General features: G+C 38.8%; 2 protein-coding genes across 12 annotated transcripts in view; one reads left to right on the top strand and one right to left on the bottom strand.

Moving 5' to 3' along the window:
- Positions 1-14879, top strand: part of NUP153 (nucleoporin 153) — a 72647-nt gene extending 57768 nt beyond the window's left edge. For 8 of the 11 annotated variants that reach the window (XM_045199456.2, XM_024565392.3, XM_053920231.2 and 5 more), the window contains 6 exons: positions 1695-1889; positions 3618-4499; positions 7013-7369; positions 8024-8302; positions 13262-13430; positions 13764-14879. In XM_045199456.2, the coding sequence (XP_045055391.1) occupies positions 1695-1889; positions 3618-4499; positions 7013-7369; positions 8024-8302; positions 13262-13430; positions 13764-13845 (1964 nt within the window). In that variant the 3' untranslated portion in view covers positions 13846-14879. The remainder of the gene's footprint in view (positions 1-1694; positions 1890-3617; positions 4500-7012; positions 7370-8023; positions 8303-13261; positions 13431-13763) is intronic. The other 3 variants (XM_024565393.3, XM_045199462.2, XM_053920228.2) reach the window with 1 other exon arrangement.
- Positions 14880-18362: 3483 nt separating this feature from the next.
- FAM8A1 (family with sequence similarity 8 member A1) lies at positions 18363-27755 on the bottom strand. Its single transcript, XM_024565443.3, has 5 exons — positions 27004-27755; positions 25703-25823; positions 24022-24145; positions 23216-23355; positions 18363-21719 (listed from the first exon to the last, which is right to left on the bottom strand). The coding sequence occupies exons 1-5, from the start codon at positions 27698-27700 to the stop codon at positions 21575-21577; spliced, it is 1227 nt and encodes a 408-aa protein (XP_024421211.3). The 5' UTR covers positions 27701-27755; the 3' UTR covers positions 18363-21574.
- Positions 27756-27972: the final 217 nt, after the last annotated feature.

Genomic DNA, 27972 nt, shown 5'->3' on the forward strand with positions numbered 1-27972 from the left:
GAATAATGTATTGTTGAATACATGATAATTTCAAGCTGCGGAAGTTGACTTGCAGGTATATGTGAGGCCTTTGGGTGTACTCATAATGGGCTCTCTAGGCTAAAGATACAGATTCGGAATCATTAGCCCATATTTTTCTAATAAGTCATGTGAGTGGAACTGGTGGAAAGTGAGTGGAGTGAATAGAGAAGGTGGTCTAAAAATGAGCTCTGCTAACTGAAGGGAGTGAGGGCAGGAATAACACTTTGGAAGTTAATTTTTTAAAGGAATACCCAGAGAGGAAAAATGTGGCACAGGTTTCTTTTTGGAAGGATGGATTTAAGGGAACAAGTCTCAATAAGAAAGCTGTTATTCAAGCAGTAGAAGGGTCAGAAAAGAGAAAAAGATTTGAGAAATATGTAAGGGAGGAGGAGCTATCTATTCAAGCTAATCAGGTGGATAGTGGAACCACCAACTAAATGAATCCTAGGGAGCTCAGAAGCGTGGATCGTAGGTACACAGATCAGGAAACTGTTTTGTTGGTGAGTAAAACTATCAGAGTAGATGAGAATTTGTGAGCAGGGCAACAGCCTAATGGTGGAACCTCAAGGTGTAGTTTTATTGGCAAGATGGAAGGAAACATGCCAGTGAAACAGACATTGAGGGGACTGGGAGGAGTGATGACAGATGGAGAGTACTTAGAGACGTAGGGGCGTCAGAGTGCATGGCTTCACTCTTGACACTGTACAGGGTGAGGCAAAAGGTTTACAGTTTTGAGTACACAAAACAGTTTATTCTTTTATTATTGCAGTATGTTCCATATGAACAACTGTAAACCAGCTTTTGCTCCACCCTGTATTTCTTCATACACGGTGCTTTGATGAGCCATTCTTCCTGTGCCATGTCCTCTCCCCACAGAACTTGCTAGTTCTGTTTAAGAATTTAAATCTCACGTCTGAGGATCCTTCTCCTGCCCTATTAGTCATTTCTTCCTTCTTTGTACTCTTGTATTAGATTATTTAATCACTTTTCGTCTTGTTGACGGTGCTACTGTGCATTTATTTTACTTTTCCCTTTTAAGACTATGAGCACCTTCAAGAAGTTATGCAACATGTTATTCATCTTTGTGTGCCCAGAGTCTTACGTGCATTATCATGTTTAATAAGTGTCTGTCAGCTGACTAGCTTATGACAAATGCCATGAACATAGTAGGCGATGTCAAGTAGAATTGCAAAGTAGGTGATAGAACATCTCTGTGCAAAAATGGTCATTTCCAAGCTTTGAAATCGTGACTTTAATATGGTCTGTGGCTATGTATTTTTATTTGTTGCCTACAACAAATCGTAGGATATTGCCTACAATTTATAACTTATGTTTTATAATGCTTACTGTTTTTAAGAAATTGGACAAAGATTTTTAAGGAAAATTTAGTTTTTTAGACTGTTAGAATGATTTTTTTAAAAAATCATGCCTACTCAAACTTGGGGTTAAAGGGTGCTTATCGCTGAGCAAGGTGAGTGTGAAACTGCTCATTTATAAGATTAAGAGAAATCTAAAATGTCTCTGTTTTTAACAGTGAAGATTTATATTTCTGGCATTTTCTCTGTCTTAATAGGAAACACTAAGAAAAACTGGACATTTAGGCTTAGTGGTGACTTAAGATAATGGCATAAGTACAAATTAGAATTTTTGCGTGTTTCTGCATTGTTTTTTAGGAAGCTCAGTACCTGTTTCAAGTAGCAGCACAATCCCTATCTCTCTGTCTTCTGGAGGCTGCCTAGGATTGGACAAGTTCAAGAAACCTGAGGGAAGCTGGGACTGCGAAGTATGCCTAGTGCAAAATAAAGCTGATTCTACCAAATGTGTGGCATGTGAAAGTGCCAAGCCAGGCACAAAATCTGAGTTTAAAGGTAAGCCATTGGTAGAGTGTCTCCTTGTATTGCCATTTTAATGTGAAATATTTGCAAATGACTTAGTTTTTAAAATTTCTCATTCCCTATTGAAAATTCACATAAAATGAGGTATGGTCCTGGAGTTATAGTTCCCATCTATATCTGAATTAGTTGGATTATTTCCAGGTCAGCAGTGAAGTATCTTTTCTGCAGCTGGGAAAGGAGGAGCTATTCTGTCTTAGAATGTTGAGTCTGAGACAGTTTAGCTTTTTATTTTTAACTGTTAACAACCCTTTGGCATCTAGATGAATTTCCTGACTTTTATTTATTTGACTGGAAATTTACACCCCTAGAAACTTACCAGAAGTAATCTAGACTTGGGCTTTGATTTCCCAAAGTATGTCCCAGAAAAATAACTCTCTTAATATATAAATATAAAGGAAGAACCTTTCAAAGTAATTTACGCTAAACTCCCCAGAGGCCAAATTTTTCAAGTCTTTATATTTTTATAAGAATTATTTCGTATTTCATATAAGACATATTGTAGTCAATTTTGAGAAAAAGCTTTTAGAAGATCACTGCTTTCCTGTCCACTTTAGTTTCTTGTGTGCTGATCCCTCATGGTCCCTTTTCCGTATTCTCTTACCTGTAGTACAGTAATTGCCAACCTTTAAAATGTGTTCCTTTGAAGCAAAGGGGATAACTAATTACTGTTTTGGGCACCTTTATTTTTAGCTTTCTGTGTAATATCACTTAAAGGTCTTTAGAGACCATGTGGGTAGCCATTTACTTTTGAGATACTGATACAATATTTCAATTATGTTTCTTAGGGAAAGTAGGGTAGGTAATCATAAAAAAGGGAAATCTGAAGATGAGGGCTTGCAAAGCTTGGCTGTCATTTGTCTTTCTTTACATATGGGTAAGCCGAGTAATACATAAATGCCTTGAACCCTTTACGGATTACTGCTTTGAGACGATCAGCAAAGTTCTCTATAGAAGCATTCTGAAACCAAGACTTTGATCTTGTCAATACAGTACTGTTTATTTTTTAAATATTGTTTCCACTGATGTAATTATTCTGGTTCTTTGATGCTAAATTTAAAAAAAAATCTTGAGTAAATAATACGTTTACAAGACCTAAATATCAAATTAATGACAAGATTCAGAGTGAAAAGTCTACCTCTTGTCCCCATTGGCTCATTTTCCGTCCTTCCTGCCTCTACCTTGTTAGATTATATACCATCTGCCTGCCTCTCTGCCTCCTTGATTTTATCACAGATTAGCTTGGACATACATTTGTTCTTCATAGCTGCCCAGATTGCATATAGCATTTTGTGTGTCTTTGAGTTTATCTTTAAAATAAAGACACAGCTATAGAATTGCTGAGTCAGAGGATATATGTGTTTGTAATTTTTTGGTAAATATTGACAAACTGCCTTTTACAATTTTGAGCTACTTTACATACCCACCTACAGTGTATAAAGTATTTGTTACTCCTAGAAACACTGTTGTATCAAGCCTGTTTGAGCTCTGCCAGTCTGATAAAAGCAGCTTGTCTGTGTAGTTGTGAGGATTGGGATATAGTTCTCATGCTGAATTTGGACAATTTGGTATATTTTTACCGCAGTTGCTAATACTCTTCAGAGTAGGTCTTTTTTCAAGTTTGTGGCTTTGGTTTTCAAGGTTTACATTTGTTTGAGAGAATAACATTAATTCAGTGTCTCTTTGCTGTCTTGTATTTTGAAGGCTTTGGTACATCTTCCTCATCTTCAAACCCAGCAGCCTCATCCTTCAAATTCGGTATCCCATCCTCCTCCTCTGAGCCTTCACAGACTTTAACAAGCACTGGAAATTTTAAATTTGGGGATCAAGGAGGCTTTAAAATAGGTGTGTCATCAGATTCTGGGTCTTTAAATCCCATGACTGAAGGCTTTAAATTTTCTAAACCAGTAGGGGATTTTAAATTTGGAGTTTCATCTGATTCTAAACCTGAAGAAGTTAAAAAGGACAGTAAGGATGATAATTTTAAGATTGGACTTCCTTCTGGTTTAAGCAATCCAACTTCTTTAGCTCCATTTCAGTTTGGGGTGTCTAGTCTTGGGCAGCAAGAAACGAGAGAGGAACTGCCTAAGTCTTCATCTGCAGGCTTTAGTTTTGGTACGGGTGTAATTAACCCTACTCCTGCTGCTCCTAACACCGTGGTGACCTCTGAGAACAAGAGCAGCTTCAGCTTTGGGACTATAGAAACCAAGAGCGTCTCAGTGGCTCCTTTTATATGTAAGACATCAGAAGCAAAAAAAGAAGAAATGCCTACCACCAAAGGAGGGTTCACTTTTGGCACTGTGGAACCTGCCCCCCTGCCGTCTGCCTCATTGTTTGCTTTGGGAAGGACAGAGGAGAAACAACAAGAGCCTGTCACTTCTACTTCTCTAGTGTTTGGGAAGAAAGCTGACAATGAAGAGCCAAAGTGTCAACCAGTGTTTTCCTTTGGGAATTCAGAGCAAACCAAAGAAGAGAGTTCTTCAAAGTCAACCTTTAGTTTCAGTGTGGCAAAGCCATCTGAGAAGGAGTCTGAACAGCCAACCAAGGCCACTTTTGCTTTTGGATCTCAAACCAGTACTACAGCCGGTAAATATTAAACATTTTCTTTTACAAGGATCTTTGATATCTAGACAAATACAATAAGTAAAGGAATAGTTTACACTGAGTATATGTGAGAGGGACCAATGACAGAACTCTCTAGAAAGGAGCCTAGGATTTTCAGTTGTAACTGCTCCAAACCCCCAGATTCTGATGAAGTTATCTACAGATCTGATTTTGAGAAATACAGCTCTAATGGAAAGCCCCCAATATTGCACAGTTGTTCATGTCTTTGTCCCTTCTGTTTGGGCTTTATAATCAGAATTTGCATATGCTATTCAGGAAAATAGGTATTTTTTCTTAAGCTCATGAATGTTTTTTAACCAAATGAAATCTTTATATATAGGCCTTTATTACAAATAGAGATAACCAGTTGTCATCAGCTATGTAAGGAGCATAGACAAATATAATTGATCCCTGAGAGATAGAAATGATTATGAAAACTAAAATTCTGAAGAAAAAAATGAAATAGCATTTTTAAAAGTTAAAAACCTAGTTGGTGAAACAGAATCATTCTGTGGTCTGAATAGCAGAAAAAACATAGCTGATAATCAGATTGGTGAATTGCAGTTTTTTAGAACACAGTGCTGCAAGAGTATCGAGAGATTGATCCAAACTAGATTCACAAGTTCAATTGGAATAAGAGTGCTTAGAAATGAGAGAGAGTGGTATGGAAGAACTATCAAAGAAGTGGCAGAAGAAAACTTCCTAGATGTAAAGAAAGACATTGCTCTTAAACATGGAAGTGGCGCACTCACTGACAAAGACCAGGGAAATTTTAGGGCAATAAGTCAAATTGCTGAATGCTTTCAGAGAGAGAAAGGCTGTTTGCCACAAGTAAACAGTTAACAAATTAGCATTAGACTTCTGGTTTGTAACATCAGATGCTAAAAACGGAGCAGTGTCCTCAAAGTGAAAATGGCCTTCGAACCTAGAATTCTATAACCAGCCAAATTTCATCAAACATAAGGGCAAAATACAGATGTTTTCACATAAGTAAAGAATTAAAAGTTGAGTGCCCGTGAACATTTTTGAATAATAAACTGGAAATAAAATCAAAATTTGACCTGAAAAAAAATAGTATGAATAGAACAAGTAGGTGTGAGTGAGTAGTTTCTGTGTATTAAGTTTTTACTTGGAAATTTAAAAACATCTTTCCAAGAAAATAAAAACTGAATTATGTACTATTGGAAAAGGAATAAAAGTAAGATAGGTTCTAATCAAATTTAATCATGGCATCTCTATATTATAGTTTCTGCTGCAATAGACACCCGTGACCTCTTACATACTGATTCGAAAGTGAGCTCAAATGGTCCGTTTTCTGTAAACCATGCTAATGCCCATGCCGTAACGGGGCCAGCCCTGTGAGTAGACGGTATTGGAACTGGGACATTGGAAGAGCTTCCAAAAAAAGTCTTAAATAAGGTGGTTGGATGCAGGATCATCATATAAAAATCAATAGCTTTCCTCCAAAATCAGCAGTAAAGAGTGAACAACATATCTTACTTGTATTTTTTAACATTTCTAATATGTATTTTATAATAGCTGTAGAGCCTGTTACCTGGTAACATAATAAAGACATATTTAATACTCGTTCCTGAGTGATAATATTTCCTTCCCTTTCAACCCCCTCCCTGAATATAATTTCAGTTCTTAAAGGAATTTTTGTGGGTCTTTACAAGCTAAGCTATTTCTAAAATTCATATGGAAGGAAAATGCACAAAAATTTTGGCGAGGGCAACAGGTACACAGCCAGGTTTGCCTTACTAAATATCAAACCAGACTATAAAGCTACAATAACTAGAACAGTCTACTAACAGTAACTGTAGAAGAAACAAATGTACATATATTTGGAATTTAATATATCATGAAGATATAGTTAAAAATTAGAGAGCAAAGGATATACTAGTCAGTAAATGCTGCAGAGAAAATTGAGTATCATTTGGATAAATTGAAGTTCTAATCCTGTTAACATAAACTGCAAAATCAGATTTACAAAAGTACAGTTAGCTGCCCTGGCTAGTGTGGCTCTGGATTGAGCGCTGGCCTGCAAACCAAAGGGTCACTGGTTCAATTCCCAGTCTAGGGCACATGCCTGGGTTGCGGGCCAGATCCCCAGCGGGCATCACAGGAGAGGCAACCACACATTGATGTTTCTCTCCCTCTCTTCCTCCCTCCCTCCCGCTCTCTTAAAAAAAAGTACAGTTATCTTCCACTGTCTGAATTTGTTATCCAAGCACAATATCTCTCCAGTAAGGTTTGGATTTAAGGCATATTTTTAATTTACTAATCTGAGCTGAAGGTTTTCCTGTGTAAGAAGAAAAGAAAAGATGAATGTATTTGACTACATCAAAATTTAATATAACATGCCCATTTGATGAATGAATTTATATAAAAAATTGTGTTTTCTAATGACTTATTAGATTGTGGGATAGGAAAAATGCTTTCTGTTATTACTTGTTCCTAAAGATTTTTTTTGTTTCTTAATTTCTGTCATACAGATCAAGGTGGAACAAAGACAGTTTTTAGTTTCTTGAACAACAATTCCTCCAATTCAAGTACACCAGCCACTTCAGCTGGTGGCAGCATATTTGGTAGTTCCACCGCTTCCTCCAGCACACCGGCAGGTGCCTTTGTGTTTGGACAGGCCAGCAGTTCTGTGAGCAGCTCTGCCTTCGGTAACCCTGCCGAATCTAGTACATCTCAGCCTTTGCTGTTTTCTCAAGAGAACAAACCAGCAACCACATCCAGCACGGGTACAGCCGTTACCCCATTTGTCTTTGGTCCAGGAGCCAGCAGTAATAACACTGCAGTATCTGGTTTTAACTTTGGAGCTACAACTACATCTAGTTCTTCAGGTACTTTAAAAAAGAGAGGGAAAAAAAACACATGACCTTGCGTTGGCTTTAGTTAAGAGTATATCAGCTCTTAGGAGCTAATTCAGCAGCTTATCAAAAAATGGCATGGGTGGCTTTATGTCATCTATACTTGGGATTTTGTAGTTATTCACCCTGCGGTGTAATGTACATCTTGTGTTTAAATTTAACATAATTTAACTCTCGGAAGCAGTTTTTCTAATTTCAGCAGGAGTGTTATCTTGTTTTTTCCATGTGTTCTTTTTGGAATGTAAGTTGTTAAGTAATCAGACACCAGGGATTATTTTATTAGACATTAGTCCTTATTGTGTAGTATATACATGATTACAGCATTAGCTGATTTCTGCAACTTGTTAAATTTCTGATGAGGTCAGTTTTCTTAGATACATTCCCTTCACCTAGAACCTTTTTGCCTATGAAGGTGGGGAGTCTCATTAATAGAAGTTTTAGTTTTTTTGGATTCTATATAGTTTTACTAAGCAATGTATTCTTACACTCATTTTCAAAACTTGGTGGGATTTTTTCAGCAAGCTAAGAGTTTGAAAAGGAGCTTGAATTTCGCTTTGACTTCATAGAGATTTCTTGAGGATTATCTGTAGCCATCTTGATGATTTAAGTAATTCTTTGGGCCTATAGGATGCTCCTTTGTGTTTGGCACTGGACCTTCAGCACCATCTGCCAGTCCAGCATTTGGTGCTAACCAGACCCCAACATTTGGACAGAGTCAAGGTGCCAGCCAGCCTAACCCCCCAGGCTTTGGATCTATATCATCTTCAGCAACATTATTTTCTGCTGGTTCTCAGCCCGCACAACCTACTTTTGGGACAGTGTCTAGCAGTACCCAGCCTCCTGTGTTTGGACAACAGCCTGGTCAGTCTGCATTTGGCTCTGGAACAGCTCCAAATTCCAGTGAGTGTATGTAGTAGTGATGTAGTTTGTACTGCGTACTTAGATTCTGTATGTCTTCAATGTAATTGTTTTCTTTGAGCTTTGAAACGTGCATGCCTTACGTTTTTATTGTCTCTTGTACACTGAGCAGAATAGAGAGGTGTATGTTTTGCCTGTAAACCACATTCCCAGCTTTGACACATGAAGCATTTTTAATGCATTAAAGCTTTAAGGCAGTGATTTTCAACCTTTTTCACCTCATAGCACATACAAACTACTGAAATTGCGGGGCACACCAAAATGTATATTACATATTTTTGCTAATCTGACAAGAAAAAAAACTAGGTATAATTTTGATTCATTCACATCAAACTGCTATTGTTGTGTGGGCTGTTGTCATTTTTGATTTGACAGTCTAAGGGAAAAGAGGTCAGTGCCCCTGACTAAATAGTCAGGTGTTGCTTGTTTCAAAAATTCTTACTGCACACTCATTGAAAATTGGTGCTTTAAGGTATTAAAGCATTTGATTAAAATGTAGTTGTTCCTTAACTCTTTGATTCAGGTATTGGATTCATTCCATTCCACTTCTCCCCATCTGCCTTTTGGGGCATTCTATCCTAGATTTCAGGTGTAGGGTTTTCTAACCTTCTTTGTGATTGGGTTTACTGCAGAAAGTTCACCCCAGCTCTGGCACTCTCTCCCAGGGCACTGCAGCGGAGTTGTCTCGGGACACTTTCCATTTGATGATATAAACCTTTTCACTTGTCTTGCATATTTAAACAAATGTTTCTGTGGTTTTTTAAAATATGGTTAATCACATGATATTATGCAGGGTGGAGCAAAGTAGGTTTATATGGAAAATATAAGTTGTTCATGTGAAAAATAATACAATAATTAAATAATAATACAAAAGTAAACTGTTTGACATATTCACAACTATAAACGTACTTTTGCCCCACCTTGTAATTAATGATGTATTTTCTCAAAATTGCACTGTATTTTTCTAATTGTGAAATATAACCTCAAGTGGGGAAGCATGAAATATAAGTGAATAGTATAATGTTGAAGCAAATTCTTGTGTAACCACATCCTAGGAGCCCCTTCTGTGTCCCGTTTTGAAGACATGTCTCTCTTCTTTCATTTGTTCTAATGGCGTTTTGACTTTTAGGGTAATCGCTTTTCTTGGGTTTTATTTAAAGTTAACTACTAATACATACATCTCTAGAAATACAGTTTTTACCTGATTTTTAAATATATAAGTGGAGTCCTGTAGCTGGTCTTTTGATTCTTGCTTCTTTCACTCTATCTTCTTTGTAAGTTTCACCCATGTTACTACATATAATTTGTTTCCTCATTGCTGTAGAGTAAATGAATATACCACAGCTTTTCCGTATACTGTTGATGACTGTCTGAGTTGTTTTTAGCTATCAGGAAGTACAGCTCTACACATTCTTGTGTATGTGCCTTGGGCACATATGTGTCTTTTTCTACAGTATGTGTACCTGGGAGAGAAATGGCCAAATTAAAGGGTATGTGCATATCTTCTACTTCAGTTGATGATACAGACTTTTCCTGATGGATTGTGCCAATCACATCCTACCAGCATTGTATACGAAGGTTCTCGTATTTGGATCTACGTGATTTTATTTTTTGTGAATTCTTTTTGTAAGTGTTTTGGACCATTTTTCTGTTCGGTTCATTTGTTTTAATTTATTCACTTGTAAGAGTTCTTTATGTATTCTCGATATTTTTCGATATTAGTCCCTTGTCAGTACATACAGCAAAGTTTGTGACTTACGGTAACCATTTTAATTGGGATTTATTAATATTTTTCCTCACAATATGAAATTGGAGAGCTTAGCTGTCTTTCACAAAGGTAACGTTTCCCTCAATCTTGCTAACAGAGTGGTGCTGTATATTTAGATTACCATTCTGAGTATGCAAATGCTGTGTGGTAATGTGATCTTTTCCTACACAAAATTTTGTTTCCTCTGGCATTAGTAATTCCGTTTGTTAACATTTTCTTTGTACTTATTATTAGTTATAACTATTCTCCCATTTGCGTAGATCTCTTCTCAATATTTTCAAATACATTGGCTGTTTTTCAGTATCTGAAAGAACTTTCTCACAGAATTTTCTCAACTGCTCCTCCCGCCAGGCTTTCTATAGAGGCCTGCTGTTTAACTGGGGTCTTGGAGATCCTTCTTGGAGATCCAGTTATCTCAGAGATTCCCTTTAGCTTCCTCTTAAGGGCAGTTCTCTTTCCTGGATGTCATGTCTTCTTCCCTCTTCCTTCCTTGTTTTGATAGAGCAAACCTTGCAGTGATTTCTTAAGGATTTAGGGAAGAATATTTTGAGACCTTACATTTCCAGAAGGATCTTTTTTCGCCCCCCTGTTTGGTGAGATTTTGTTTGAATATATATTTAGATTGGAAATATATATTCAATAATTTTGAATATTTATTTGATATTCAAATTTTGATAATTTTGAAGACATTTCTCTGTTGTGGACTTCGAGGCTCCCAAAATTGCTCTTGAAGTCCTCCTTGATCTTTGCTTTTTGACCTATTTCTTCTCTCTGGAATCTCATTAGAATCTTTTCTCCTCCAGTGTTCTGACTTAGCAGAAGAATGTTCCTTTATCTGGTTCCATTTTTATCCACTGATTGTATTAGTAATTTAATTTGTCCTTTTGTGAACTTCCATTCTTGGGAATTATCTTGAATTATTTCTTTGAAGATTTTGTGCCTCCTTCTTTTAAACTTCCGTTGTCTCCTCCCCCCCCCCCTACTTTTTGACTTCATTGTACTTTCTGAGAATATTTCAACTAATTGCTTACTATTTGTTCTTTTGCGATTTTACTTTGACTAGTGTGATTTTTTTATTCCCAAGCATTCCTTTTTATTTTGTGGGTGCTTCTTTTTTATATCCTGTTTTTATTTCAGAAGAGTCATCTATTATCTCTTGAGGACATTATCGATTAGTTGTGGGGTTTTTTTCCTTACAGTTTTTGCTTAGTTTTCTTCAAAATTGATTTTCTCTATTGTTTTGGTCTTCGTGTTCCCTATGAAATATTTTGTTCATATGTCTGGTGCTTCTCAATGGTCTACTCATAGTTTTGGTTTTGGGTTTTTGTAAATTGTGTTAAGAATATTTAACATGAGGCCTACCCTCTTAAAAAATTAAGTGTGTACAGTATTGTTAACTGTAGGCACAATGTTGTATAATCTGTAGAACTTAACGCATCTTTATGAAGCTTTGTGCCTGTGGAATAGCAACCCACCCCACCCCACTGTGCTGCCCGACTCCTGGCGCCGGCTGCCACCATTCTTCTCCCTGCTTCTGCGAGTCTGACTATTTTAGACAATTCAGATAGGTGAATCATGGAGCATGTGTCCTTCTTTCACTTAGCATAATGTCCTCCAGACTGAACCATGTTCCTTTGATATTGCAAGATTTCCTTTTTTATAGCTGCATATTATTTCATTGTGTGTATATACATCATTTTTTTTTATCTGTTCATCTGCCAGTGGACATTTAGGTTGTTCCCATATCTTGGCTATTGTGAGTAACGCTGCAGTGAACACAAGAACACAAATATTTTTTGAGATACTGATTTCAAGTCTTTTGATATATACCCAGAATGGGATTACTGGATCATATGATAGTTCTATTTTTAATATTTTGAGGAACCTCTGTACTGGTCTTTTCCACAGTGACTACCAATTTACATCCCCACCAGCAGCGCACCAGGGTTCCCTTTTCTCCTACCCTCGCCAACACTTATTATTTCTTCTCTTCTTGATAATAGCCATGCTAACAGGGGTGAGGTGATATCTCATAGTGGTTTTGAGTTTCATTTCCCTGGTCATTAGTGATGTTGAGCATCTTTTCATATAACTGTTGGCCATCTGTATTTTATCTTTGGAGAAATGTCTATTCAAGTTCTTGCTCATTTTTTAATTGGGTTATTTGGATTTTTTTGACTACTGAGTTGTTGGAGTTCCTTATGTGTTTTGGATATCAGCCCCTTATCAGATATTAGGTTGGCAAATATTTTCTCCCATTCTGATAATTTTGGACACCTAAATAACACTTGATAATTCTTTGTACATGGATAGGGCATGTAGGTCTTGAATTTAATTGTAGTTTTATCTGACTGTCCTGTGTACTTGGGAAGATCTAGCCTTTGGTAGGTTTAGGTCTTTCAGATTCCCCGAGAAGATCCTTCATAGTCTCCTGCTTGGAGGCTAAGTCTGTCCCGATTGCCAGCGTTCTGGGAGCTGAGTCAGAGGAAGGCTGCTGTTCTCAATATTCGTGATATCAACCTTACTCTTAAACCTTCTGTTTTCAATACAGTGTTGTGGCCTTTGACAGTGCAGAATGACCCTGCCCCCTCTCCAGAGAATAAAGCTTTGTTTTTCTGCTTGGGTAGACAGGAGAATGACCATATATCTTGTTTCGTGTTGGGGAGGGGTTGAACTTGGGTATCCGGTTCTTACTCTACCATCCTTGCTTTTTTTTTTTTTTTTTAAAGTCACACCATCATTCTTTCTTCCAGAGGTACCTGAAACCTAAGCCCTTTGGGTATGTTTAGGATAAATGGAATTGTGTCTGTTTTCCTTGCTGCTAGGTTTAGTATTCAGCTCCAGTCAACCTGTTGTCTCCTCTCCCCCATCTTTGTAAAAAGCCCTTTATTATTATTTTAACAGAATTTTTGAAGAAGGTAGGCTAAATTGCTTATTAATTCTGCTATCTTTAACTGGAAGTCCATTCTGCCCTTTTTTCTTTGGTCATGGGTAAGTTGGGTCACTTGTTGCGGCGTGTGGTCAAGTATGTTCTGTGTCAATAGAGAAAATACTCAATTTTCTTTTAAATGACCATAAGAGAGCTTAACTGTTTACTATATTTTGTACTAAAGGGTCAGGGTCATTTACAGAAAAACTATCATTTTTACTTTAGTGTTTTTTTGCTTCAACTATTGCAGGTTCAGTTTTCCAATTTGGCAGCAGCACTACAAATTTCAATTTCACAAACAACAATCCATCAGGAGTCTTCACGTTTGGTGCGAATCCGAGCACACCTGCAGCCTCGGCCCAGCCCTCTGGTTCCGGTGGCTTCCCTTTTACTCAGCTGTCCGCTTCCTTTACAGTGGGGTAAGAGAACTTTTTGTTGAAGTGGAGAATTTCACACGGTAAGGGTGCGTGCCAGTGCGCGAATGTGTGTGTTTTTAAAATCACCAAAGTGCAGTATATTTCAGGTAAAACAAGGGTGTTTTCTAATATCGATTTACCATATTAGAGTTTTGGAGAATCACAGACTGAATAAAAATAGCACGGGTGTGTGTGTTGGGGGGAGCGTACAACAGAAAGTTTGTTGACTTGAACAATGTTTCTTCTCCCCCCTTGTCACCGGTCACATTTAGAGTTATATTATAATTCTGAAATTTTGAGCATCATGTCACATTTTGAAGTTTTTATTTTTCACAGGTCAAATGGGAAAAGTGCGTTCTCTTCTGGGACATCAGTTTCTGGTCGCAAGATAAAGACTGCTGTTAGACGCAGGAAATAAAGGTCACAGTGGTGTTTCGCACAAGTTTTAACAAAAGCTGGTGTCTTGCTTTTAGATACTGGATTGTACGACATGCTGGGGTTATCTGAAGTCAGATCTGCCTAAGGACTTCTTTAATTTTGGAATTTTCCTCTTCACAAAAGCCCTACCATCACCTCTCGCCATGCCCTTTAAAAAACAATTAATAGCTAGACTGGTGACTGATTCTTCAGCAGAAATATTTTATGATCCAGCAGATTATTCACTGATTCGGCGTAGGCTGGCTGAATTCAGGAATAGAGCCCGCTCAGTGAATGGCTTTGTATAGAACCTCTTCGTCTGTATGCATTGTGTGCGTTGATATGCGTTTATGGAACGCATTTAATATTGTAATTATATCTGAGGAATTCTGTATAGATTAGAGAATATTGAAATGAATGATTTCTATGCTGAGTTTGTGCTGGTGTGTGTGTGGAGTGAGTGAGTTGGGTGTATTGTGCACTAAAATCTTCTGATAGAGGAAGCCTGATTAAAGAACGGTCCATGCTAAGGACTTGTTAGATCTAGTTCCTTCTCCACTTAATAATTATATGCTCTTTCTATATTTTCATTCTTCTATCACCTGTCTTGCCTTTTTCATTATTTTATTATGAAACTTGTGTAAATACAATTTTGTTTCTGTACTTTTTTGGCATAACATAAATCTGTGAACTTGAAGTTTTAATTTTGTGTTAGAATTTTTGTTGTTTGTTTAGTCTTGTCTCAGATTTTATTATGTAAATCCCATTATTCAAAGTTGCCTAAATCCATTTGGAAATCTTTAAAAAAAATTGGGGATTCTTAAAGTGAATTTATTGGCTTTTCTGATCCAGTTTTGTTTGGACCAAAAACCAGTATTGTACAAAGTATTAAGCATATATTTTTATATTTACTGAAATGGACTGTGGTGACTTTGGATAATAAGGAAAAGTTTAATATTAAAGCCATGTTTATTACAGTATAATTAACATGTTAAACCATGGGATAAATGCCATCAATAAAAAATTGTGAAATCCTTTTTGTTCTGTTAACTCTGGAAGGGGACCTTTTTTATAAAGGTTAATGATGGTCAGCTAGAAGACAAGTTTCCGAGAATGCTTTTAAGTGAGTTGGATAGCTCCTAAGTGAAGGGGGGAAATGTCTGAACTTACAACAAATTGAAGGTTCCCATGCTTTTTGTCTGGTGCTAGGAATCTGCCTCCTTTGCATATACATCAATTGGCTTACCTTTTAAAAGTTGGAAATAAACACACAACCTATCTTCCTTGTATCTTCCTTATACTTAGATATTTATACTTGTATCTTCCTTGATAGATGACTAGACACTGGTTTTCCTTTTTCCCTTTAATTTTTATTTGATTTTAGAGAGAGAGAGAGACATTGATTTGTTGTTCCACTTATCCATGCATTTACTGGTTGCGTCCTGTGTGTGTCCTGACCGGGGACTGAACCCTCAATCTTGGTGTATCAGGACGACACTCCAACCACCTCAGCCGTCTGGCCAGGGCTGGACACTGGTTTTTAATTGAGTTCTTGGAGATATATGGCCCGAGCAGCCCACAAAAATTTCAGTGTTTCTTTTGTGATTTTTCTGATTATTTTACCAGGTTTTTTTTAACTAGATTTCTTTTCTGTGATCCATAAAAGATCTCTTGTGGGACAGCATTTGGTAATTTTATTCTTCAATTTGAATGCACAGTTATGTTATGCTGACTTGTGTTTCGCTGAGCTTCTGGTTGTAGATTCAGAACTCTAAAAATGTTTAGCTTTTTGGTGTGTGTTTACAACGCAAAAATATTTTTTTAAATTAAGATATATTTTAAAATATCTTGGGCCATCATCCAGTGCTGGCTTGGGGGTAGAAATTTCGTAATTATAATGCACATTTGACATGGACCTGTTTGGGGGCAAACAGTGGTGGTGAATGTTGGAAGACGTAAACTGGAAATTTGTGGTTTTGGTGCGGAGAAGTTAGTGCCTAACTAAGTTGCAGGTGCGTTCATTCTTCACCGTTCCCTAGGCCAGTCTGGATGGGAGCATTAGGCTTTCTGCTCTGGGGAGGATTTTTCCTAAGAAATGTGCTGGGAAGGTTTTCTTTTACTTAGCAACTTTTTAAGAAACAAGTGACTGAAAACCCTAAAGTGGCTTTTCTTAAAGGTGAACTCTTGTGGACCCCTAAACTGAAACATACAGGGCTGTATTCAGGACTCCACACGTGTTTTTTCCGTCTCAGTGGCTGTAATTCTCAGGCTACACATGGCAGCTCTGGAGTCTATTTATGGTAGCTGCTCTAACTTCCACCCTGTCCCTGTTCAAGCTCGGCAGAGGTATCTCCTTATCAGACTGGCTCAGGCTGTAATCCACTCCTTGTGGATTTGATAGCAGCCTTGGGCCGGCTAAGGTTATATGCTCCATACACAAGTGAAAATTGAGGGCTGTTTGTGGAAGGAGGGGTAAACATGGAAAGAAAACAGTATTAGCCCACTTTTCTTGCTGGACCAGTGAGGAATTGTTTTTCACTGAAAATCTCTGAACGGAGGAATGCTTTATGTACAATGATTGAATAATCAGGTATGCTTATATAACTTGGCTGACAGACAAGAGGGTCAGTAGTTCTCACTCAATGTACATCAATATAACTGTCAAATGCACATTCTAGGACCTTCTCATTACAGATTCATTCACTGGGTCTGGGTAGGGTCTAAAAATCTGCATCATTAAATAAGCACCTGGAAGACTTGCCACTTCAAGTGCTAGGTTGTTTTGAGTAGTTTATGATTTCAGGCATTAAGCAAGCAAAAGTATAATTCAGACCATAGAAAAACTTGTCTTTAAACTTGTTACAAATTTTCCCCTGAAATTGTGTTAAGATTTCATTTGAAATAAAAGTGGTAGACTAACTTTAACAAATAATCAAGCCTTAAATGGTTTAGCCTGGGAAGAATTTATATTTGCTTTAATTGAATTAGTACAGTCATGGGTTGCCTGAGAAATATGGTTAGGTTACTTCGTTGCTGAGCAAACATCATGTAGCGCACTTACGCCAACCTAGATGGGATACCCTACTGCACACCGAGGCTATATGGTATAGTCTGTTGCTCCTTGGCTACAAACCTGTACAGCATGTTACTGTATTGAATACCATAGGCAATTGCAGTACATTGTGTAGTTTGACGATGTGACGGCTATGGCATCACTAGGCAATGGGATTTTTTTCAGCTGTTGTATATGTGGTCCATTGTTGACTGACGTATTATGCAAGCCATGACTCATTTCCTGGGCCTGCTTACTTATAGTTTGAAACTCAATGGAAATTTACGAAGGTCAGCCTGTGTATTAATGAAAACTGACAAATTTGGTATAGTAAAATTGAGGAAATGGGTGTGTTGGGTCTAGCTACATAGCCAACTGTATGACCATGTCAGTGCCTTTATTTCCTTATGTATGAGCAATGTGTATAAACTCAAAAGCCCACTCTAGGGCCCTGGCTGGTGTGGCTCAGTGGATTGAGTGCCAGCCTGTGAACCAAAGGGTAGCCAGTTAGATTCCCAGTCAGGGCACATGCCTGGGTTGCAGGCCAGGTCCCCAGTAGGGGGTGCACAGAGGCAACCACTCATTGATGTTTCTCTCCCTCTTTCTCCTTCCCTTCCCCTCTAAAAGTATCTTTAAAAATAAAAGTTACTTAAAAAATAAGTCCACTCTAGATCCACAAACTGGATCCAATGAGCTCATAACAGCACATTGTGTACATGACTCAGACCAGGCTACAGTTTAGCTACATTTATCCTTCATTATCTTTGTCCTTGAAGAACCTGTTTTGTATCCTGTCCCCTAGATTTGTAAAGGTTAGAATAGGAAATGCTTATAAGACCAGAACTAAATTTAAACCACCCAGCTGTCATTTATTAGCTATGAGACTTGAATTTCTGGGTCCTTAACATCTTGCATGATAGGTGGATAGTTAACAGCTTTAAGAAAAGACAGGATTAATTTGCCATTAAGCTTAATCATATACGGGTAACTTTTGAATAACCTGCTAAAAGAATATATCCCAAAAAGTGGATGATTACCGGATTTTGCCATGTATAATGCACTCCCATGTACAACGTGCGCCCACGTTTTGGACCCAAACCTTCAGGGAAAAGGTCGTTTTAATTCAAATTTTTATTTATATTGATACTTTTATTACAGAGGAATTTTAGTATTTATTTTTGAACATATTATGGTACAAGAAGTTTAATTAAAAACACAAGAACAGATACAAGGTATTTCAGGTACTACCCCACGTATAAATGTACATCCTTACTTTTCCCTCAAAAATTTGGGCAAAAAGTACACATTACACACAGCAAAATAGGGTATTTTGGTAGACCTGTATTTCTGAAAACTCTAGTTGACTGCTGTAGTCACTCTCCTGAAGGCAGAAAGCTGTGCATGAAAGGAAAGTCTCCCTTAGGAGATTCTAAAGCAAACAACAAAGACACAGGCAAAACACAAAATCATTGGTGACCAAGTATTTATTGAGACAAAAGAATACAAATTGGTGGCATACAAATTACTGAAAATAGAATGCCTTATTTATAGGCAGGGCATTAAATACTGTTTGTGGGTCAAGCCCTACCACAATGGCGGCAAGGAAATACACATTTAGTTTGAAATGAGGAACTTCACCCAGCGAAGTACATATTGTAAAGATTTTGATCACTGGGTGTGGGGGGTGGGGAATGGTAAATAATTGAAATGCCTGTCGGATTTTAAGATCACTGTTGTTTAGAAATATTCTTCAAAAGAAACAATAGCCTGGGATAGGTATACAATGAAAATACTTAATGCCCTTATTCCCTTCAAAAAGCCCTTTATTCCCAAGTAGCAAACTGTTTAATTTTCAACTTCTACCTTCCTTCTGCTGGAAATACTTAAGCATTAGTGAAACACAGGGAACATCATTAGAGTTAAAACAATTTTTACCACCATTTGAAACAAAAAACACTTAAGATTTGTTGTTATAGACAAAGTGGCCCTCATATATAATACAATTTTTTCCGATTCTAAATACTTGAGTATAATGGGAAGGTGAATGTTTAGGTAGAAAGAAGCAACTTCTGAACCAGTCCTACATAAATATCAGTTGGGCAATACTTTAAAGGCTTAATGTCTAAAAAAAGTGTTGGCTTTATCTGCGTGGTCAGAGCCTAGTCTAAAAGCAAAGCCTGCCAGCACTCACACTTAACCTCCCCAGGCCCAGCATGAATTAGGGACTTTCTCAAGGCGAACCAGCCACTCAGGTTTCCTTTGGTAATGGGTACTGAGATTTCTGTTTGCCTGAAGTTAACCATTAGAGCACATTCATTGAAACGGATTCTCGCTCATCTTGACTCCTAATTTTTGTTCCATTATTTGCTTATATTGTAAAAGTGATGAATGTTTGTACTGTGAAGACAACTTTCTGCCTTTACGCCCAGAGCTTCAGTATGAGAATTATACTTGACACAGAAAATCAGCATTTCTATAAATTATACATACTAAATAGAAAAGTACTGAGGGATTCTCTACTCTCCACAACCCCAAGAGAAAAAGGGGCTCCTCTTTCCCCATTGTTTTGTCATTTCCCTGCCCCCCCCCCATTATCAGGAGTCAAAATCTCTTCCTAAGTGCTGAATTCGTAAGTAGAAACAGGCCTGGGTTTGTTGCTATTGTCTGCTTTTATAATATTTATTTTATAGGGCTATGTAGTATAACTGGGATCTAAATGAACCCACACAGATGTGCGCTGTTTTATGTGTAACAAGTTTAAATAGGACTATTTGTTGCTTTGTTTTACTATATAAATAAAAATAGCCTATATGGCAAACCATCCAATATCTGAGAAGAAATAAATTAAATTCCATTGTTACATGACTGAAGGACATTTCAATTTGGAATTCCCAATCAGTGGCAAAAATTGTGTATGTGTATATTAAGTGGTACATTTATGTAACATTTCCTAATTTCTAGTCTAATAAAATTTTAGTTTTACTATTTTTACTGTGAAGGGCCATAACATTTTCCCAGAGGCTACAAGTGAGTGATCTGTTTTAATGCTCTGCCACACTTAACTGACAGGCTTGCTGTGTTGTTGGACTTCATATAAAATTATTTTGAAAAACATGGTTTATGAAGCTTTACAGTAAAAAAGGGTACTGTTAATGTTTCTATAGCCATAAAATATAGTTATTTTCAGTTTTAAGTATCAAAGAAAACTGTCCTTTAAAAATGGATACAGTGATAATAGATGTGTCTTACATTTGCTAATAAACTTAAGACCAAAAATAAAGCCTAGATTGACCCCTTTTAAACAATCTAATTATGAACTGTCCAACATAATTTAGTGTTTTGTTTTTGCTTTTTTTTTTTTTTGGAAATAATATCAGAGTTGGAGAAAACATCTAAGAAACAAAACTTAGTTCCAGTAGATCCTGGCACAGCTAACTGGGCCATCTAATAAAAGCACAAACACACCTGCAACTCCGTAACTTTGTTTCAATAGAAAAATAAATTAAAATGGCAACACAGTGTTATTTTGCTTAACATTTCCCTCAAACCCCCATCCCTGGCAGGCCCAAAACAGAAGACTCTGGCTCACAGAACCAAAGAACTTAATACCTTGAAATACACCTCTTGTTTCAGAACATCCATGACAGTAAAACTGCTAATATTTCACAGGCTACCCAGTAGTCAGTCATGAAACATTCCGATTGTGTAACTCGATGTTTCAAAAGTTACGAGGCTATATAAAATGTAGGAGGAAAGTAGTGTGTAAATACCTGTGTTTAAAGAGAAGTTATATTCAGAACACTGAAAAGCACTAATACTTTCTTCATGCTGCACACATACTGGGAATATTGTTTTACAGTGAATATGCAACAGTTTGATGGAAGTAATTTTTCTTCACTTAGAGTTTGGTTTAGGGCACTAAAAATACCTGCACATGAATTTTAAGTTTACAGTGAACCCCCCCCCCCAATTAAAAGCAATCACTAACTTTTCTTCAAAAAGTCAATGTTAATATAGCAGTATGACAATACTTTTTCATCATCATGCAACTTGCCCCAAAATACATGTTGAAGCATTAAGAGTAGTTGTATACCTTAGTACAGATTTTAAAACCTTAGGTAAGGGAACTGCTAGGCCTGCCTCGCCCCCTTCTCTTGCAGCTAACTCACCACTTCCAGGGATAGGAGGTAAGTGGCTTATCAAATTTGTATCCTCTGCCCGCCCCTCCCCCCTAAAAGCAAAGACAATCTCCCCAAGAACTTTTAACTAAAAGATGAATAATGTGTTTACAAAACACAACTGGACATTTTCCATCATTTTGGGATAAACCAAAATAAATTTTTAGTTTCATTTGGAGATTTCGGAGCTGAAAATGCTTTCAGCAAATTCTAACGCTTTAGATCTTAGTATATACACTGTCCACTGTTGATTAGGAAACCACTTGCTTTCTTTTTGATGTAAAATTTTAACACTTGAGTTCAACAGGTTTTTCTTCTGGAAAAGTTCTTGGCATTCAAGTAAAATCAATACTTTAAGAATAGTCACCCGTATCACACTGGAGCGACTGTTTTAATTTCTAAATGACCAATTAATGTAACTCAGGGATACTGGTGGCCTTGATACATAATTTAGTCTTGTATTATTCCAGAGAGTATGGAATTCAGGGCTTTTGGGGGCATCATCTGACCCCATTTCTTTTTACCACAATGGTTCCTGCTACAATGTCATAGGCTGTTCGATTATGCTGGAAAAAGAGCAGTGTGATGAAAGCAGGGAAAAAAGAAGCAATAGAAAAATTCTTGATCAAAGCTCGTATAGTGGACCTAAGAATAAAAAATAAAGCAAAAAAATCAGATAAATGGTATACATATCATATAGATGAATATTCTATCAAGTTCAAAATATGTATTTAAAACATTCAAAGTATAGTTGAGAATTTTTACCTTTGGTATCTGAGTTACTTTCAAAGTTCTAAAGATTTCATCAACAAAAAAGACTGAACCTTTCACAGGAAAAGTAGTTAATATGTCTTACAATGTGAACCAAAGTTTATAGTGTTTTCTAGTATTTTGCCAGAAGAAAACCATTCCCAAACTTTAGTTACCTTTTCTAAGTCCTGTGTGTTTTCAGTATCTAAACTGAGTACACTTAACTGCAGTCTCATTTTCTATCTTCTATGAAGCACTAGCATTTTTTTAACCCTCACCCAAGGATATGCTTGACTGATTTGAGAGAGAGGGGAAAGGAGCAACGGAGGGAGAAAAACATACATGTGAGAAACAGAAGTTGTCTCTTGTATGTTTCCTTACTGGGGATTGAACCTGCAACCCAGGCAAGTGCCCTGACCAGAAATCAAACTGGAGACCTTTCCGTTTACAGGAAGACACTCCAACCGAAGCCACACTGGCCAGGGCAGCACTGGCATTTTAAATTACTGTGTTAAAGCTTTTATCAGTGCTCTTTCTTTGTGGAATCTTGTGATTTGATTAAAAAAAAACTTAGAAAACTTTCAACAATAGCTTAGAATGGAAATTATCCTACAAATGTTATGATTTTTGCCTTTTAGTATACTCAAAGGCTGTAGAAAAGCACAGTGGCTAAGAGCGGGCTCTGGAGCCAGACAGTTTGTTTCAGACCTACTTTCTAGCAATCACAAGTTGTGTTCCACATCTACTACGCCTATGTTCCAAGGAACCATTACCCCTTTTTATCTGGGCAATCTTAATTACAATCCAACTCTGAATCATTCGGGCAGCAATTCCAGCCAGTATCTTGTTTTGCTCAAACAATTACCACCTACGCACCTTCACAACTTCCATTATCACCCTTTGTACCTTCCCCCAGAGGCAGATGCCAACAGCCAACCAGGAGTACTGGGAGTATTACAAGCAGGACGCATACATGCATGCACTGTTACCAAAACTCTTACTACCTATTCAAGATGGTATGATGACAGGTATTACCAAGGGGAGGCTCAAGGCAGATCAGTGCCTGACCCAAGGTCCACAGGTCTAGAGAGTAAAAACCTAGGCAAGGCAAGAAGCACTGACACAGCATTGACACCCAACTCATCCTTTCATTATCATGAGTTTATTTCATCAAATGATTCTCTTGAAAATGTATACTGAAGGAGGGTCTAAAATTATATAATTACACTCAAACTTTGTTTTAATGAATGTAAGCCTATCATAGTATGCCATGGAGAAAAAATCCAACATCCTAAAAATACTATATTAAATGGTATCTTACGAACTCTATTGACAACTAAAAGTTTATAGTAATTTTCATCAGTACATAGTAGAATAAGATAAGAACTTACGTTGTAATGCTAACATTTGAGGAAGGGATCACTAAAACTCGACTTGGTGCAATCAGCACTGATGTATCGCATGTCACAACTCGAAGCCCCAGCAGAAACTTTCCTGGAGTAGCTCCGCCTGCTCCCCAAATGCAAATTATCTAAGGAAAGAAGGATAATTTAAAAATTTACCAGCTCAAACATACCAATTTTATTTTTTCTATTGATTTTGAGAGAGAGAGAAGGGAGAGACAAACATCGATTTGTTGTTCCACTCATTCGTGCATTACTGGTTCCTTCCTGTACGTGCCCTGACGGGATTGGATCCCCAACCCTGGCCCATCAGGAGGATGCTCTAACCAACTGGGCTACCCAGCCAGGACTCAACCACACCAAATTTAAAAGTAAGTTTTTCTGCCATATTGATGTTTTAAAAATTTCAAGTTTAAAGAATTTCACAGAATACACAAAGGTTGACCTTTCGATGCATATTCTTAAGATGTTAAGAGAACATCTTCGATACCACCAGTTGTTTAATGTTTCTCGATGACCCAGTTGTTTCTATGGAAAAATACACTTCAAGTTCCACAACTAATTTACAAGTACATTTTTGGGCCATGGGATAGAAATACAGTACAGAGAAATTATAAAATGTCTCCTCTCAGAGAGTTCTTTTTTTTTATTGTGAAGAGTTTTATGTTAAAAATATTTGGAAAAATAGAGACATTTGACAAATACATAAATAATTGTAAATTTCCATTAATTCTTTTTCCTTGGACTGATAATCTAAAATTAGTATCTAATATTTGCTGAAGTCAGTAGCTTACCTCATAGAAACAAACTAATAATCTGTATATAAGAGCCACAACCATCATTTTCTGCAGGTCTTCCATTGATGTGTCTTCATCTATTTCTTCTATTATATAATGCATAGCAAACTTAGAGATATCCCTACACAAAATAAGTTTTGGGTTACAAAGAATTAGTTATCAGATGAGTTGCATTGATTTTTGTTTTCTATTAGTATTAGTCATAAACTTTAATTGAAATTCTAAACTAATCATTAGGTTTCCAACCATCTAGTTTCACAAAACATTAGCTTATTCCACAAACAGGCAGCACTGTCAGGAGCAGGCTCGGTCCAAGCCCTGGGGCTATAATGGTGAGTGAAGTCAACATGGCGCCTGCCTTCATGGAGATTCTAACCAAGCAGGGAGGCAGAACAGTGAGTAATAATAAAGTGAGATGAGAGGTGTGATAGAAAACCACAGTGTACTATTGAAACACATACCAGGTACAGTTGTGAAGCTTCCCAGAAATGGCATTTAAGCTGAGATCTGAAGGATGACAGAAATTAGCCAGACTGATAAGGGAGACGTTTCAGAGACAGGGACTAACAAGGGAGAGGCCTTGGAGCAAGACAGGGATGGAAGGTATATGCAGTTTGGGATGGCTCAAATATTAAGTGTAAGAGGTAACAGTGATTAAGAAATAAGGGTATCTTAAACCGTACGAAGACAAGACTTTACCCTGGAGACAATGAGACAGCACTGAAGGAAGGGTTTTAAGGCAGGAAAGGAGCAGAATCAATTTATCATCTCTGTGGTTGTACATCAGAGACCAGACGGAGATAAAACAGGAGACAGAGATACCAGTTAGAAACCTTTTGCTATGATGCAGGCAACAGATGACAGTCACTGAACTAGAAAGAATGATTAAAAAATGGTCTGGGTTGAAGGTTATTCAGGAGACTCAACAGGAAGGAGTTGGTACTTGGGCAAGTAAGAGGGTAAGAAAGGCAGAGACAGAAAGGAATCCCAGTAACACTCAGGTACCTGGCAAGAGCCCTGAAATTTGACTGCAAGGGTTTCTGTCTGTCACTTATTATCATCTTCACAACTTTGTAAATTCTGGGCTTCTTGTAAACCCAAATTTCAGTCTCTATAAAAATGGAGGCATTAACCTCTACAGCTCATAATGGTGTAAGATTAAGAATCCATATAAAAAGATGAGCTCAATGCCTAGCATGTAGAAGGTACTTAGGAAGTGATAATTACTATGATTAATAACATGAAAGGTGGGTTATTCAAATAAATAGCACACCCCGCAGTTCACTTGGGACTTCCCTGATAACGTAAGCAACCCCATTTGGAAATGCCATGTAGCTGATTAACACAGTTCATCTACCAAAAACTCTTTACATGTAGAGAGAGGGAAATGAGTTCTGCCTGAGAAAATCGTTGAATAAAATCAAACCAGGCTTGGGAGCTCCCTTTACCTATTTTTGATGGGAGATTCCCACAGATCTCTCACAACTTATTAAGTGTTACTCTCTTTTTTGTAGTTTTTTCTTAAAACTGACAGGAAAGAAAACAAATCTCACAAGGCTCCTATAAAGAAGTCACGGCCCCGGCAGGCTGATTACCCATACGCGCACGCATGACCGGAACGCAACGAGATTTCTAGACAGTAGGTTTAATAAACCTACTGCACATAGTCTTAACTTACTTTATTCCACTGAGGTGCATGATGCTTAAGACAATGGTTGCTTTTATAAAAAAGAGAATAAGGAAATCCACCATCTCCGCCATAAATCTGTGGGCCAAGGATGGAATAACATATTCTCTGCCTGTAAATTAAAAAAGAAAAGTTAGGAAAACGAATCATTTCACACAGGCCTTGGAACCCAAGCTAGGTAAACAAATGGAGAATGTAAAGTCAAGGTACAACTCGCTAACAAAACGCGCGTGCGCGCGTGCACACACGCACACACACACACACACACAAAACCTTGCAACAACATGGGCATTCACTCCACCCACAGTACATGTTATTAAAATACAGCAACACCATTCCACTATGAAGAGTTTAAAGTCTGCTTTCATCTCCATGTTTAAAAAATGATTTCACAGGTAAATTCAATTATTTAAGGCACTCAATGCATTTCACTAGGGCCTCAAAATCACAAGCCTATGACACTAAGTTATATATTTTTTAGTAAAAATTAAGGTTAAATATAGACAATTAGTACAAAGTAAATCCCTCTGTTCAGTTTCTCTCTTCCTCAGTTTGTCTCGCTTTCTTTGTGATAATACATCAAAGTGTCCCACTGACTTCTGAATGGGATCAAAGTCAGAAACTAACTCTTGTCCCATATATCTGCGGCTGCATAAAGGAAACTCTAAATGATAAACTAAAAAGTGAAATTAAGGCAAAATATTCTAATTCTTCTACAGAAGTAGACAATATAAAGGTCATTCAGCTAGATCCAGTCAAAGTTTCATAACTCCATTTTTATTCACGTAAATCTCCTTTTATGTCCATCAGTTCCATTGTCCGTAATAGAAAAGCAATACAGAATTAATTCTGTATTACCATATATTCTATAATATATAGATAATATAAATCTACGCCTGGATTATTTCCAGCATTACCCATCAAGCCCCCGACACGCACCCCATCCCCCAGGATGTTTGCCATCGAGAATTAAGCTTTGCATCTCATTCTCCGGAGCGTGGAAATCAAGAGGATGGGCTGAGGAGCAGAGATTTCTTTACACGCGGAACGACTAGTCCCAGGAGTAAGGGAATCAATTCGCAGCGCCAGGTCTAAATGAAGAAGAAACTGTCCCGCCTCTGTGTACACTTTGGGAATTTAAGGCCCGGGCAAACTATAGCTGAAGCACACGGAGGAACAGCAGTCGGAGGAGCAGCAGCAATTACACGTGTGAAAAGCGAGCCTACTCCACCTCCCACGTCGTTCTCTCAAGACCCTCCAGCTCTGCCCAGCCGCTCGCCAGCACTTCTCACCTGCCTGGCGCCCGGCCTCGCTCGGTGTTCGCGAAGGGGCGGCGGATCCTACCCTCGTCGCCGGGGTTGTCCGGCCGGGCCCCTGGACGTGAGGGGCCCGGGGTCCCGAGCCCGCGGCTGGGCCGGGAGAGCCGACGCCGGGCGCCGCCCCCGGGTCAGGCCCGGCAGTCGCGGCGCTCAGAAAGTAGAAGGGGTTGTAGTAGCCCAGCTGGAGGGTCGGCGGCGCCGCGGCCTGGGGGGCGGCCCCGCCGCCCGAGGGGTAGCTGGTCGGGGGCGGCTGCGGGCTGCAGTAGGCTGGGAAGGTGGCCAGGCAGCTGTGCCAGGTGAGGTAGCCGCAGTAAGACTGCCACAGCCACTCGTGCACCTGCCGGGAGTACTCGCGAGCGCTCAGCCGCGCCGGCTTCTCCGGCGGCGACCCGGGCTCGGGCGCCTCGCAGCCCGCCAGCTCCCTCAGCCCCGCGCCGCAGTCCGGCGCCGCCTCCGCGCGACGCCCGGGCTCGCGCTGCGGCTCCGACCCCTCCGCGGCCGCCGCAGAGGGCGCGAGGCCCGGGGCCTGAGGTTCGGCCTGCGACGCGTCCTGGGGGCGTGGGGCAGCGGCGGCAGGAGGGCCTCTCCGGGATGGGACCGGTTCGTGGTCCCCTCCGCCGTCGTCCTGCCCGGGAGGGCGGCCTCGGGCCTCCTCCGGCCCCTCTGCCATCTTCGCCTCAGCAGCACCCTCCGCTGTCTGGTCACTGCGCCTCCTTCCCTCCCCACCCGCCCCTCCCTACTTGTCCCTCCCCAACGGTCCAGTAGCCACCGCAGCAGCCACAGGCGTCAACAATCCGCCACCGGAAACGGAAACCCCGCCCATGTGCAGCGTAGCCAGCCGCAGGGCGGAGCGCGGTCCCTGGGAGAGAGGGGGGTAGTGGGGCTTCGGGCTCCGCGCGGGCTTCCGAAATCAGCGGCTTTCTCGCCCTTGATGTATAATAG

Source organism: Desmodus rotundus, chromosome 3, assembly GCF_022682495.2.
Source record: "Desmodus rotundus isolate HL8 chromosome 3, HLdesRot8A.1, whole genome shotgun sequence".
In the NCBI taxonomy this organism is placed as follows: Eukaryota; Metazoa; Chordata; class Mammalia; order Chiroptera; family Phyllostomidae; genus Desmodus; species Desmodus rotundus.